Source organism: Rhineura floridana, chromosome 2 (assembly GCF_030035675.1).
Source record: "Rhineura floridana isolate rRhiFlo1 chromosome 2, rRhiFlo1.hap2, whole genome shotgun sequence".
In the NCBI taxonomy this organism is placed as follows: domain Eukaryota; kingdom Metazoa; phylum Chordata; class Lepidosauria; order Squamata; family Rhineuridae; genus Rhineura; species Rhineura floridana.
Window position 1 is genome coordinate 130,957,429 of NC_084481.1, and position 14,438 is coordinate 130,971,866.

General features: G+C 40.6%; 1 protein-coding gene and 1 long non-coding RNA gene across 2 annotated transcripts in view; one reads left to right on the plus strand and one right to left on the minus strand.

The window, feature by feature from the left end:
• Positions 1-14,438, plus strand: part of DCDC1 (doublecortin domain containing 1) — a 574,603-nt gene that overhangs the window by 484,163 nt on the left and 76,002 nt on the right. Inside the window, 3 exon segments of the mRNA XM_061610560.1 lie at positions 5,968-6,126; positions 9,244-9,447; positions 10,015-10,129. Of these exon segments, the coding sequence (XP_061466544.1) occupies positions 5,968-6,126; positions 9,244-9,447; positions 10,015-10,129 (478 nt within the window).
• LOC133377143 (uncharacterized) overlaps positions 8,628-14,438 on the minus strand; it is a 30,852-nt gene continuing 25,041 nt past the window's right edge. Inside the window, exons 3-4 of the long non-coding RNA XR_009760626.1 lie at positions 9,864-9,931; positions 8,628-9,388 (exon numbers count right to left, since the gene is read on the minus strand). This is a non-coding gene — a long non-coding RNA (uncharacterized LOC133377143). The remainder of the gene's footprint in view (positions 9,389-9,863; positions 9,932-14,438) is intronic.

Sequence of the window (14,438 nt, forward strand, 5' to 3'; positions counted from 1 at the left end):
ACTTCCCAGGATTCTCTGAGGGAAGCCATGACTGTCTCACGTGAAATCAAAGTCTGGTGTGGGTGTGGCGCCCTGATTAGCCAAGCTGAGCAGCTGTGAGGCTTTTAGAACACTGACAGTTGGTTCTTACTCAGCATGCCCAACATTATCATTGAGTTCAAGCCAAAATTTCTTAAATTAATTAAAAATCAGCCAGGCATTTCTTTAACTTTTAAAGTGGAGAAGATGATGGTCAGAGTATGGGGCAAGGTCAGTACTAGGATTACAGGTACTCTGTGAACGTGGCTGATTTTTAATGAATTTCAACAGATTATGAGAACTCTCAGGGAAAAATGTCCAAAAGGGCTCTGGGTTTTTTTTATCTCTTTTTAGACTTTGAACTCTCGATTCTCTCTGACTGTTTTGTGTATCGCCATGAAAATTGAGAGGGTTGTTAAGCAAACATTTCTGAGTTCAGGACTATATGTTTTGTAAGGTTTTGTTTTGAAATGAGCTTATGGGAAGCATCAGAATGGCATGGAGGGTATTTTCAATTTAACATTGCGGATTGTGAAAAACCCACGCTGGCTATAGTATACAGCCAGTCTCGTGGCTGTATAATAACACTGCATCATGTACACTTTTAAAAACTTTTGTTCAAAAATTATTTGAAAGATAAAATGTATAATATGCCATTTTTGCAAGTAATTCAAAAAAAATTCCATGTAAACTTTTATGCCTGCCAAGATCCTGCTGTGATCTTCTGTTGTAATGCAATCCTATGCATGTTTACTCAGAACCAAGTCCCTATCCTGTACAGAGAAAGTACTCTTTATTTTGCTGAAAGCTATATAGTTAATTCCTGGTGTGAGACAAGCAGGACAAGAAACTGTTCTCAGAACTTGAAATGGGGTTTATGTATTGCCTGGAGGTCAACAAATCTTGTCAATCATAACCCTGACTTCACTTATTGGCTGAAAACCTGAAAGGGCAGAGATTAGAACAGCCAGTACTAATAGAAGTTGCACGGGTGGTGGCTGACATTTTGGTTTATATCTTTTGAACCAGGCCACCTAGAATTTTTTTTTAAGTGAAATGTAAGAGTCCAGAGATTAAGTTGACTCTCCTGGAAGCCCAGAAAGGACCCCCCAAAAATGGAGTCTTCGGGCAAAATCCAGAGACCTAGCAACCCTAATTCAAATACTAAACATTCTTATTTATAAATTTGTATAACATTCTGACAAATTTTCACCTCAGTGTTTACTCCTTCTCCACAGTTTCCTTGCCCCATTGCTGAGAATGCACAGGTGTTAGGAAAACAATTTATTGTGGCAAGCTGTTACTTAAGATAGGAAAGTGAAACAGAGCAGTAAATCATTCACTTAGACACAGATCATGTTGTTAAGACTAACGAAGCTAATTTTTAATACCTCTGCAGTTGACTGAGTTTCCAAAAGTGTTCCTTGCTGGCAAGGCAGAGAACGCCCTAGTTGTACAGCATCTTTAAAGCACCAGGTGAATACAAAATTCTGCTGGCATATGGGGGGGGAGATCACTACCCTTGGAACTTTTCTCTTGCCCCAGGAACAGCAGTTAGCTGATTATATTCTGAAAAAAATGTTTCAAAATATGTTTAGGTAGGTCTGTGTACGTTATTGGTCTGTGCCACCCTGGGCTCCTACTGGGAGAAAGGGTGGGATATAATAATAATAATAATAATAATAATAATAATAATAATGGATATGGGAGCCATCACTTTATATGATAAAAATCATCCCCTTTATCTTTGTATTCCCAGATTGCCTTACCATAGCATATTTCAGTGCTTTTTTGCCTCTGGGAAAAGGCAATGTTTAATAAAATTTTATTTATTTATTTGAATAATTTATAGACTGCCTTTCATCCAGTTATGATCATAAGGTGGTTTACCATTTTTATTATTTATTTATCTATTATTAGATTTATATCTCACCCTTCCTCCCAGTAGGATCTGAGGGCGGCAGTGCAATCATAAAACAATAAAGATACTATCCCTAAACCCATGTATCACTAAACATTAGATAAAACAAGGAGTTTACAACTCCTTGTGTCAATATAGCAGATGACCAAAACAAAACTGATAGGTGAACAAAAACACTGGTGTCACCCAAAGAACTAGGTGAATCATTTTATCTTAAGCTGGCGATCAAAACTCAATAGTGAGGCAAAGTGACACACCTTCAAAGGGAGGGAGTTCCAAAAACTGGGAAGGCCATTTTTGAGTCAGTGCATGACAGCCGAGTAACATAATTTATTATTTATTTATTTATTAGATTTTTATACCGCCCGACTAGCATAGCTCTCTGGGCGGTTTACAGCAAAATACAGATACATACAATAAAACCCATAATAATACTACAAGAGCACATATAAGAAAATGAAAAGTCTAAAATCAATTATAGCAAATTTAAAACTAAATTAAAATTAAAATTAGATTAAAATGCCTTAGAAAAGAGGAAGGTTTTAACTTGGTGCCGAAAACATAAGAACATAAGAAGAGCCTGCTGGATCAGGCCAGTGGCCCATCTAGTCCAGCATCCTGTTCTCACAGTGGCCAACCAGGTGCCTGGGGGAAGCCCGCAAGCAGGACCCGAGTGCAAGAACACTCTCCCCTCCTGAGGCTTCTGGCAACTGGTTTTCAGAAGCATGCTGCCTCTGACTAGGGTGGCAGAGTACAGCCATCACGGCTAGTAGCCATTGAGTACCATTAGGGGAACCATAAAGAGGGCCTTCCCTGCAGATTGCAAGGCCCAGGCTAGCAGATATATGAGAGGCACTTCTTCAAGTATTTGGGCTCCAAGTCATTCAGGGTTTTATAAGTCAGCATCAAGACCTGAATTGGGCCCAGTAGCATATAAGCTGCAGTGCAGACAGGGTCGGTTCTGAATGGCGGCCAGGTGGGGCACTGGCCGAGGGCCCCTGGGCCTACAGGGGCCCCTGGGGGGTGCTGCGCTTCCCTTCTGCAATCCATGGTAGGATTGCTGCCGTGGATAGCAGGGCAGGAGCTTCAGAGCCACCCGCCATTCCCCCACTTCACCTACCTTTCTCTCTGCTGTTTTTTGCGGCTGCGTGCACTGCACGCGCAGGTTTGCCATCAATCAAGATGGTGGGTGAGGTTTCCCCAAGGGGCTGAGGCCTCTGCCGCCATCTTGGTTTATGGCAGCAATGCACTCATGTAGCAGACGTGCGTGCCATCAACCAAGATGGCGGCAGAGGCTTCAGCTCCTTAGGGAAATCTCAGCTGCCATCTTGATTGATGGCAAACCTGCGCGTGCAGGTGTGCCACTGAAAAACAGCAAAGAGAAAGATAAGTAGAGTGGGGGAATGGGGGGTTGGGATCTCCTGCCGTGCAATCCGTGATCCTGCCGTGAATCGCAGAAGGGAAGTGCCAGGGCCCGGGGCAGGCTGGTGCCCAAGGGCCCCGAGTGCAGATCCTGGAGACTTTGTGTTACAGGTCTCCTTTAGATGTAACATTCAGCACTTTATGAAAGATTGCTCCTTTCATAAAATGACTTAAGTCTGGTTAAGATTCCTCCAAGCAAATTGCCAATGACTACAAAGCTCAAAGCATTTTGGCTATGAAATCTTTCTTGATTTATATAATTCTCAAAGTTACGCTTCTTATGATGTGTCTTACAAGAAATATTATTCTGAAGAAGGGTTATATAACTGAAAGAAACTTCCAGGCACATCTATTGCTGGCCACTGCATTTAATTTACATACTTTAACTGTACTTTTTGCATTTCAATGCCATTTGACCCCAATGTTTACAACACTCTTCCTCCCTCTATGCACATGTAATATAAACCTGCCAATTGAGGATAACCCTTCATGCATCTGATGAAGTGGCTTATAGTCCACAAAAGATTCTCTTACATATAATAAAAATGGAACGGTGTCATCATGCAGCCCCCACTGGAGGATTTTTAACACCACACCACAATCCTGGATTTGCATGAAATCAGGGTGGGGCAGGAGAGCAAAAGAGAAGGTAGGTTGCGCAACAGCAGTGGCCATGACATGGAAATGAGAAGGGAGGGACACTGACAGAGGAAATGTGGTGGTTTAAAACAATGAGATAATAAAACATCTGAGTAGATTGGGAACAAAGGAATATTGAGGATTTTTTATTCCCATTTTTGCAAGAAGAAATTGCAGAGATGGGAATAACACAGAAACTAACACAACAGAGCTTTTCTAAACTCTGTTCTTGCTGTACTCAAACCTTGTTTTAAACCACAACTTTTTTTCCTGTCAGTGTCCCCCCTGCTCAGTCTACTCAGACCTCTGCCATTTTTAAAGCTGTCATTTTCTTCAGTGTCTCTCAATCCCTGCTTTACTCAAACCTCTGCTGTTGTTTAAAACACCATTTTCCTCTCAGTGTTCCTCAACCCCTGCTGTACTCAAACCTCTGCCATTGGTTTAAAAGGCCATTTTTTTCATTTTGGTGTCCCTCCTTTCTTTCTGTACTCAAACTTCTCCCTCTTCCATTCCTCAGCTCATGTGAGAGAGATAAAGGATGCAGAGCCGTCAAATATTCCATAGTGTCTTCACACAATGTTTTTCAGTTCTCATACCATGTGTTGTCTTCAACATGAAGTTCCAGGTTTAATGTAGTAATTTAGACCAGGTATTTTATTAAAAAGTAAACACCATATATGTACAAGAGATATAAACTGAACTTAACCTTCTCTAGCTGAACAACCTGACAGGCTGAACAACCTGATTCTATTCTTGTTAAAGATACAGTTACATATATGATCACGGTGTGTGTGTGCAAAGGGGGCTACAGAATAGGAGGGAGGAGGAATGGAAATGGGTGGTGGTCTGTGTAAAAGGGATGTTGAAACAAAGGAGAGGGAAGCAGTAGGAAAATGGGGTAAAGGTGAAAATAGGTGCATGTGCAAAGGGGGCTGCAGAATAGAAGAGGGGGAGGCATGAAAATGAGGGTGTTCTGTGTGCAAGAGAATTAAGAAGAAGGAGGAAGAAAGGGGAGGAAAAGGGATGAAGGTGAAAATGGGGGTGCAATGTGGGTTGCAAAAAGGAAGGAGTAGGAGGAATGGGAATGGGGGTGAATATGAAAGCAGGGGTCTGAAAGGAGCTGAAGAATAGGAGGGGATGGTGGCTTCATAATCAGGTGGAAGGTGAAAGAGGTGCTTAGTGGTTGCAATGTGTAGGAGGAAAAAGATACAGGAGGTCTGTGTGCCATGGGGAGTTGCACAAAAAAAAGGGAGGGAAAGGCATGGACATGGAGGTGAAGGTGAAAATGGGTAGAAAGCAGGACTGCAAAACAGAAGACAGAAGTGGGTTCAAAAATGGAGTTGAGAAGATGAAAAGGGAGCTTAGCAATTGCATGGTGTGGAAAGGGGAAACTCTGGGGATTAATGTGGGAAAGTAGTGGGAGGCTGGCGAGCAGAGCAAGTGGGGCATGGCCCCTAATACCATAATAAATGTATTCGTCTTTGAATCACTGCAAGACTCTTAGTTGTTTAAACCTGAGTCTTTGATGATTATACATGGCCTTACCATGATAAACTGTTGTCCTAGTATCTGTTCAGGGGGTTCTTCTTTTCCTCCCTCTATTTTTGATGCTCCTTCCTTTTTTCTTCCCATAATATCGAAGTAATATGCAATGAATTTATCTAAATAAACCGATGCAGTGAAGAATGAAAGTATTTGGGATTATACTCTTCTCAATTAACCCCAAATTCTGACTGACAGTGGTGTGATTAGGAAACATTGTTGAATACACAGTCTTAACACTAATAGAACTATTGTTTGACTATTTTAGGCTGCAATCCTGCACACAATGTAATTGTCATTGACTGTTTCCCCTGTTAACCACCTAATAAACCTCAGTTTTAATTAATGGTGTAAATTTTCATGTGAAATTTAAACTGGCAATGAGCACCAGTGCTTCAAATTTCATATTGAGTTATATCTTTCAGGACTTCACATGCAAAATCCCATCTTAAAGCAAATACATCGTATACACCCATGAAATACAGTTGGCAGCAAAATTCCTATGATTTTGATGAGGATTGCACCTTTCAGAAGGAAAAAGATGAACAGTTCTTTGAAGATGCAGAGTTATATAAAAAATACAGGTCAGGTCATATATTTTGTACATGTTTTGTACATATTTATGTACAAAATAAAGTGCTCTACTGTGCCAGGAATTTACTTAAGTTGATAGTGCCTATAATGTCAGGCTGATGTATGTAATGCTGACTGCCAGGTTGGATGCATGATACAGACAATTCCATTCTTCACTGGTGCACTGGCCACATTTGGATGCCACACTAAACCATAGTTTAATGTGCCATGAACAATATTAGCCTGCTCCCAGGCTCATATGCTCCCTGCTCATCCTCTTACACAGCAGGAGGAGAAGACTGGAAGCTTTGCTTTCTCTTAATCATGTTTGTTGTGGTAATGTTCGGTGCACCACACTAACTGTAGGTAGTTTGCAACAAGCTCACTTCAAATAATGGACAAAGCTGGTTTCTTTAAAATCTTAATTAATGATTTGGACAATGCAGGAAGCCATGGTTCACTAAAAGGGGAAGTGAAAACTTCCAAACTCCTCCTGTCAGCTGTGCAGCAGGTATAGAGGAAAGGGATAAACATAAGAACTTAAGAGCCTGCTGGATCAGGCCAAAGGCCCATCTAGTCCAGCATGGTGTTCTCACAGTGGCCAACCAATTGCCCGTGGAAAGCCCGCAAGCAGGACCTGAGTGCAAAGAACTCTCACCTCTCCTGCTTCATTGGATGTTCACGGGTTTTAGTGTTATGAGAGAGGGAGAAAAACTTTATTCACTTTCTCCATTATATGCATTATTTTATAGACTTCTGTCATGCCACCCCTTACTTGCCTTTTCTCTAAACTAAAAAGGCCCAAATGCTACAACCTTTCTCATAGGGGAGTCGCTCCATCCCTTTGATAATTTTGGTTGGCCTTTTCTGAGTCTTTTCCAGTTCTACAATATTCTTTATGAACATGCAAGCCTGGAAGATTATTCATGTCATGCTAAACCATGGTTTAGCTTGACATCTGAACATGGCCACTGTGAAATTGTAATGCAAATAAGCCATCTGAGTTTATCAGATTATGCCTTCTTGAAGCAGATTTCTTTTTAGGCCAGAATTTGGCACCACCACCATTCTGTACAGTAGGGCCCCGCTTTTCAGTGCCCCACTTTTTGGCTGTCTGCTAATGTGGCGGCACCAGTGGGGCGATCAGCTGTAGCGCGGGGAGCTCCAGCCACCACGCTACAGCGATCAGCTGGAGCGCACAAGCTCCCCACGTGTTGGGCCTCAGCTCTCCCTGGAGGGGCAGGGAGGGGGGAGGCATGAGTTTCAGGCGCCTCAGCTGCCAGGAGGCGCAGAAGACCCAGGAGTTGTTGAGTCTGAGCAGGACCTTGGGGGGGGAAGCGAGCCTGAACTCGAGCCAATTCCCACGGATGGCGTGATCGCCGAAGAGGAAAGCGTGCCGCCCCCTGTTGTTGCAGAGGACCTGTTGGGGGAAGCTCTGGAGAACTTGCCAACTCCTCCCTTGCCAAGCAGTTCCCAGGATGCCACCAGCGTGACGCAGTCTCTTGACCTCGAGCCTGCTACTCAGGAGCAGGTGTCCTCCGATGAGCCGTTGGAAACATGCCCCCCATCACCTCGCCGCCGCAAGAAACGGACAGGGCAGAGATAGGACGTGCAAAGGAGTCAGAGATTACGATCAAAAACGTTCCCTACTTAAGCTTGCAGCTCACAGTGGGGAGTTGCTGAGTCAACTTCTTTCATATGTTGCAGAGCATGTCTAGAGTGTAGTTAGGGACTTTTAGTGAGCTAGTGCAGGTTTTTCTATGAAGCGCAGTGCCTGTGATGTATCCATTACTTTAATAAAACAAGATTAATTGCAGCTGCGTCTCAGCCTCGTGGTTTCAGCTCTGGATGGGACACCACACTACAGCTGATTGCTGTCAGCTGGAGGGCGGGGGCTGGAGTTCCTTGTGCTACAGCTGATTGTGCGCTTCAGCTGATCACTATCAGCTGGAGCGCGGCAGCTGGAATACAGTAGCCCCACTTTCTGGCAGTTTTCGCTTTTCGGCGGGGGCCTGGAACGTAACCTGCCGTATGAGTGGGGCCCTATTGTATAATCACTTACTATCCACCCCCAATCCCACTCCAATTCCATTCCATACTTTGTGGAAGTTAAATTCCAAAAGGTATGAAAATTAATAACTACACAAAGGAACAAACAGGGATAATTGGGGCTGCTTACTACCCTCAATCTCAGATTCCCAGCATTCCTTGCATAAGGGCTTTCCCAATACACAGGCTCTGAAAGCCACACAAATGCAGAGCTTGGAAAAGTTACTTTTTTGAACTACAACTCCCATCAGCCCAATCCAGTGGCCATGCTGGCTGGGGCTGATGGGAGTTGTAGTTAAAAAAAAGCAACTTTTCCAAGTTCTGCACAAATGTTATCCAAGGGTGTTGACAGTACAAGATCACAATACAGAAGAGAAGGAATTTCATTGATACAAACTTTGTGGGAAGGTGAAAAGGACCAGAAAAGACGGGTAAAAAGGAAAGTTGTATGAAACTCCTTTAATTTACAGTTTTAAAACCCCTTTTTAACTGTAAAGAAGGAACAATAAACTTCCTTCAGATATTTTAGATCCATTAATTTTACATTTCACGAACTAATTTGAGATCTTCATTATTCCCTTGCCAACTCGCTACCACATATCATTATACCCTGCTCTCTGAGACAATATGTAGTAGCAGAACTATTTAAAAATGAAGTCAAACAGAAGAGACTTGCTGGTCTGCATTCAACTTTGTCTTTCTAATTTCCAAAGTTTCATGTAAACACAGAGAAACACAAGTTAGATAAAGGGGAAGTCTACTCATGTATAGTGTGAAAAAGTAGTTTTATGAGACTAAATCAATAAATTTCTCTATGCTTTCCCTCCAGACCTTTCTATACTTTCAGTAGACTTCTCCTTCCACACACTCACCAGTCCAGGTACCTAATTTCTCAACATCTGGCCTTAACTTGATTTGCATTCTGATATATATTTGACTTCAGATTCAACAGCACAAGTTATAGAAATAAAGAAAGTATTGGCACGTTCCATTTAACTTGCTCTTTTTTATCTGCTACCATACAGTGTAACATTCACAGAGCATTTTTCTGTGGCTAAATGCATTTTTGTTTATTTCAGACATCAACCTAAATTGACTGAAGAATTGCAGAAAGCCCAGCATCGGCAGTTTGAATTTAGAAATGGGAAGATTATCAACTGCAGCTTTCCAAATCTGGTTTTGGGTGTGGAGAATTCTGTTCTGCATTCTGGCACTGAAGTGGTTCTGTTGGAAAAGAAGTGTGACAATATCAATCAACACTGGATATGGAGAGAGGATAGCAGGTGCATATTCACTTTTGGAAATGTGGTAGAATTTCACAAGAATTATATTATTAGCTGCCATATTTTAACCATCAGAGGGACTCCCAATCAGGCTAAGCTAGTTTTCCATTTCACTTGTTCTTCAAGTGTAGATGTTGTAGGTTTCATTTTCCAGGTAGTTTGAAAACTTTCTGAGGTCTTTTAAAAAGGAAAGCGTATCAGATTAAGGGATAAGAAAATAGCCAAATTAATAATTTTTGCTCACAAAAGGCCCTACATTTTTGCCTTAAACACATCACATTTTCTATGAACTCTTATGCATAATTCCTCCTTTCCATAACCTACACAGTAATTCTTCCCCTTTTTACAATATAAGCCTCTTGAGATTCACACTAAGCCCGCTTATGAGATCAGGATGAGCAAGCACTAAAACTTACCTCCACACATGCAGCATATGCAGGGTCCTGTGTAGAACCAGCCCATTACTGTTGCTCGCAAGAAGAATCTGAAAGTGAGCCATTCACTTAGCATGCAAAAATCAATTTCTTAAATAATCTTCTGGCTTCCACCTGATTTTTCTATCCGTAGGACATTTCATCTTGTGACTGATCCCAATCTAGTGCTAGCAGTATCAATGCCCAACATACTAAATGGATATCAAAAGATTCCACTGGAAATACAAGGGTGTTCTGTCATCCTTCAGGTAAAGCTGTTTGTTTAATCTATGCACACAAAAATGCAAAGTGATTACCTTTGAGTTCAATACATATAAAGAATGGGCATCTTTAATAATTCTATGGGTTGATGGGGTTGTTTGTTTTTTGTTTTTGCATAGGTTTTCCTTTTATTTCCCAACTATTGGAACATGATGGTCCCAGTTTTATAAAATCCTAACCATACATAGCACCACCAGATACATTCAGATATCTCTAAAAGTATTGGAAGTCAAAAAATCTGGAACCCTTTTGTACACAAACATTGAAATGTTCCTTTTAGGATTCCGTCGATAGTTTTTGAGCAACCGAAAAGATGACTGTACACGGGGACATCACCAAATGGTCAATATAGGAATCAAATTGATTATATAATTGGTAACAAAAGATGGAGAACTTCTGTACTTTCTGCAAAAACAAGACCAGGAGCAGACTATGATACAGCTCATGAACCAGTCATATCAAAAATCACAGTAAAGCTAAAGAAGAACAACAAAGCAATCATAATGCCAAAATAAAATTTACATAACATCCCAGAAGAACATAAAGATCAAGTACAGAGCAGATTTGAGGCTTTAAACCTAGTTGACAGAGAACCAGAAGAACTATGGAGTGAAGTCACAGACATTATCAGAGAAGAACACAAAAAGACAATAACTCTAGTTAAAAACAGAGAGAGACTTCAATGGATGACTGAATAAACTCTTAAAATGGTTAAACAGAAGGAAAGCAAAAGCAAAAGGAGATAGAAACACAGTTAGAACCCTAAATGCAATAATACAGTGATTAGTACTTAGGGACAAAGAGAACTATTACTATAGTTTTGTATAGAAATAGAAGAGGATAATAAAAAAGGGTAGAACAAGAGCCCTATTCCAAAAGATTAGAGAAATGAAAGGGAAATTTAAACCAAGAGTAAGGATGTTGAATAATCAACAGGGAAACACACTGACTGGCCAACATAAAATAAAAGGAAGATGGAAGCAATACACTAAAGCACTATATAAAAGAGATACAAGGATGACAGATTCATTCATAGAGGAAACGTATGATGAAGAGCCAGAAATTTTAGAATGTGAGGTGAAAGCTGCTCTTAAAATACTTGGAAGAAACAAATCACCAGGAACAGATGGCCTACCAATAGAGTTGCTACAAGCTACTGAGACTGAATCTATCCAAATTTTGACAAACATTGTCAACAAATATGAAAAAGAAAACAATGGCCCACGGATGGGAAGCATTCAATATACATCCCAATTCCAAAGAAAGGGGATCCCAGGGAATGCAGTAATTGCCAAACTATTGCCCTAATATCCCATGCAAGTAAAGTAATGCTCAAGATTCTACAACAAAGGCTGTTACCATAAATTAAGCAAGAAATGCCAGATGTCCAAGCTGGATTTAGAAAGGGAAGAAGTACCAGAGATCATATCACAAACATATGCTGGATAACGGAACAGACCAAGGAATTTCAGAAGAATATCACCCTGTGCTTCATAGATTACAGCAAAGCCTTTGATTGTGTAAATCACAAAAAACTATGTAATGCTTTAAAAGAAATGGGGGTGCCACAGTATCTGATTGTTCTCATCTGCAACCTATACTCTGGACAACAGGCTACTGTAAGGACAGAATATAGAGAAACAGATTGGTTTTCCATTGGAAAGGGTGTGAGACGGGTTATTTTATCACCCTATTTGTTTAATCTATATGCAGAACATATGCAGAAAGCAGGATTGTACCAAGATGAAGGAGGTGTAAAAACTGGAGGGAAAAATGTACATAATTTAAGATATGCAGACGATACCATACTACTAACTGAAACAAATCATGATTTGAAACAAATACTGATTAAAGTTAAAGAGAAATCACAAAAGCAGGACTATAGTCGAAAGTCAAGAAAACTAAAATAATGACAACAGAATATTTATGTAACTTTAAAGTCGACATTGAGGACATTGAACTTGTCGAGGATTATCAATACCTCGGCACAGTGATTAACCAAAATGGAGACAATAGTCAAGAAATCAGAAAAAGGCTAGGACTGGGAAGGGTAGCTATGAGAGAACTAGAAAAGGTCCTCAAATGCAAAGATGTATCACTGAACGCTAAAGTCAGGATCATTCACACCATGCTATTCCCAATCTCTATGTATGGATGTGAAAGTTCGACAGTGAAAAAAGTGAATAAGAGAAAAATCAAAGGTGGTGTTGGAGGAGAGCTTTGCAGATACCATGGACTGCAAAAAAGACAAATAATTCAGTGTTAGAACAAATTAAACCAGAACTATCAACAGAAGTTTAAAGGATGAAACTGAGGTTACCATACTTTGGACACATAATGAGAAGACCTGATTAACTAGAAAAGACCATAATGCTGGGGAAAACAGAAGGGAGTAGAAAAAGAGGAAGGCCAAACAAGAGATGGATTGATTCCATAAAGAAGGCCACAAACCTGAACTTACAAGATCTGAACATGGTGGTTTATAACAAATGCTATTGGAGGTCGCTGATTCATAGGGTTGTTGTAAGTTGAAATCGACTTGAAGGCACAAAACACACACAGATACAGTTCCAGATGTGTTTATTGGTAGCTCGTTAAGTAGTAAGACAAGATCTATATAAACCTGCAGCCAATAGTGCAGCTAGTTTTACTTACTGTAGATTTATGGACAGGAACAGAGTTCACAGGAACAGTTAAGGAAAAAAGTAAAGCTGGGATGGAACAGGTGCCAGTTGGAGGTATGTCTGATCTCTTCTTTTGCCTGTGTTGACAGGGACCCTCTCATTGACTGAACCATTCCAAACAGGGAGGCTTGTTCAAACTACTACGTCTTATTATTTATACTGCATGATAATGAATGTTTATGCTGTAGATATAATATACGCAATTGACACTAAAGGAATTTCTGTGATGTACTAGTTGTTCAATTTATCAATACCGGATGAACACATCCCGTTAATCTTCTTTGGCTGTGGAAACTGTAGTTTGCACAGCTGCTTGTGGGACCATTTGCTGAATGATACAACTCTACATTAGCTACCACCAAAATGCCTATTCTCTCCAAACTCCAGATTCATCTTGTTTTTATAATTCCACTGCTCTAAATGGCTCATTGATAAACAGATATTTCACTGACCCTATCCTGTACTTAATTGGTATGTGTATGATTAACAGCAAGGGCAGAGGGAAGGCAAGAATGAGGTCAAGCTAAAATCACATGATTCATACAGACAGCCAAAACCAGTGTTGTCTGGCACAGTGAGAATAATGTCAGGTGCTGGCTTTCATGGCTTCGAGCAAAAGTCTCATTCATTTGGCCTGTCCAGAAGGCTTTACAAATACTGAACTTTGTCCAGATTTATAAGTGGTCATTAATGGCAAGCAAAATTATTTCACAGCCACAAGAGTGGCTGTATACTATAGTCAGCATGGATTTTTTGTATTCTGCACTGTTAAATTGAAAATACCCCCATGCCATTCTGATGCTTCCCATAAGTTCATTTCAAAACAAAACCTTACAAAACATAGTTCTGAACTCAGAAACGCTTTCTTAACAACCCTCTAAATTTTCATGGCGATACTCAAAACAGTCAGAGAGAATTGAGAGTTCAACGTGTAAAAAAAGAGAGAGAGAAATCAGACCCCTTTTGGACTTGTTTCTGTCAGAGTTCTCATAATCTGTTGAAATTCATTAAAAATCAGCCATGTTCACAGAGTACCTATAATCCTATTACTGACCTTGCCCCATACTCTGACCTTCATCTTCTCCACTTTAAAAATTAAAGAAATACCTGGCTGTTTTTTAATTAATTTCAGAAATTTTGGCTTGAACACAATGATAATGTCAGGCATGCTCAGTAAGAGCCAACTGTCAATGTTCTAAAAACCAGACTCACAGCTGCTGGGCTTGGCTAATCAGGGGGCCATTCCCACATCAGGTCTTTATTTCACTTTAGACAATCATGGCTTCTCCCAAAGAATCCTGGAAAGTGTAGTTTATGAAAGGTGCTGAGAGGAGACTCCTATTTCCCTGACAGAGCTCCAGTAGCCAGAGTAGTTTAACAGTCAGCTGCTCTGACTGAAGCTCTGTGAGGGGAACAGGGCATCTCCTATCAACTCTCAGCACCCTTCACTAACTACACTTTCCAGGATTCTTTGGTAGAAGACATGACTGTTTAAAGTGAAATAAAGCTCTGGTGTAGATGTGGCCAGGGACAGCTTTGGTTTAAATTTGAGTAGGATACATGTGTCTGCTGTAGAATAAAAAGGTGGGGAAAACACTGAAAAAGAATAATA